This window comes from Mesitornis unicolor, unplaced genomic scaffold (genome assembly GCF_000695765.1).
Source record: "Mesitornis unicolor isolate BGI_N332 unplaced genomic scaffold, ASM69576v1 scaffold8924, whole genome shotgun sequence".
Taxonomy (NCBI): Eukaryota; Metazoa; Chordata; class Aves; order Mesitornithiformes; family Mesitornithidae; genus Mesitornis; species Mesitornis unicolor.
In genome coordinates this window covers 1318-1923 of record NW_010179365.1, presented here as the reverse complement: position 1 = coordinate 1923, position 606 = coordinate 1318, and the positions used below count along the sequence as shown (strand labels likewise).

Here is a 606-nt window from a genome sequence, read left to right as displayed (position 1 = left end):
GGCGACCGCTTGCCATGCCCTGCCTTTATCCTGTCGATGTTGGCCTCCATCTTCAGTTGCTCCACCTGCTTGCGGGCTTGCGCTATGCTAGCAGTGTTGTTGCTAGCCATGGACAGGCCAGGCGCGCTCTCTGGATGGGCTGCGGGCACGAACACACATGGGTGAGCTCTTGGGATGCGTATGGAGATGCTCCCAGCCCCAAAATCCCCAGAAGCATAGGTTGGGGTTGCATGTGTGGAGCTGTTAGAGCTGAGCCATGTGAATGAGGCTGTGAGGATGGGAGATCAGGGAATTACAGAAGGGTTTGGGTTGGAAGGGACCTTTAAGCCCCCCCAGTCCAACCCCCATGTGCAGGGACACCTCCACCAGCCCAGGCTGCTCCAAGCCCCATCCAACCTGGCCTTGGACACTGCCAGGGAGGGGGCACCCACAGCTTCTCTGGGCAACCTGGGCCAGGGCCTCACCACCTCACAGGGAAGGATTTCTTCCTCATGTCTCATATTAATCTCCCTTCTTCCAGTTTGAAGCCATTACCTCTCATCCTATCACTCCATGCCCGCCTCCATCGCCTCCAGCACAAGAGATGCCCTATGAGCCACGTTTAGG

At 57.8% G+C, this 606-nt stretch overlaps 1 protein-coding gene across 1 annotated transcript in view; it reads right to left on the bottom strand.

Annotated features, from left to right (window-relative positions):
• LOC104539260 (guanine nucleotide-binding protein G(I)/G(S)/G(O) subunit gamma-2) overlaps positions 1-143 on the bottom strand; it is a 1032-nt gene extending 889 nt beyond the window's left edge. Inside the window, exon 1 of the mRNA XM_010182737.1 lies at positions 24-143. Within this exon, the coding sequence (XP_010181039.1) occupies positions 24-110 (87 nt within the window). The 5' untranslated portion in view covers positions 111-143. The remainder of the gene's footprint in view (positions 1-23) is intronic.
• Between the last annotated feature and the right edge of the window lie 463 nt (positions 144-606).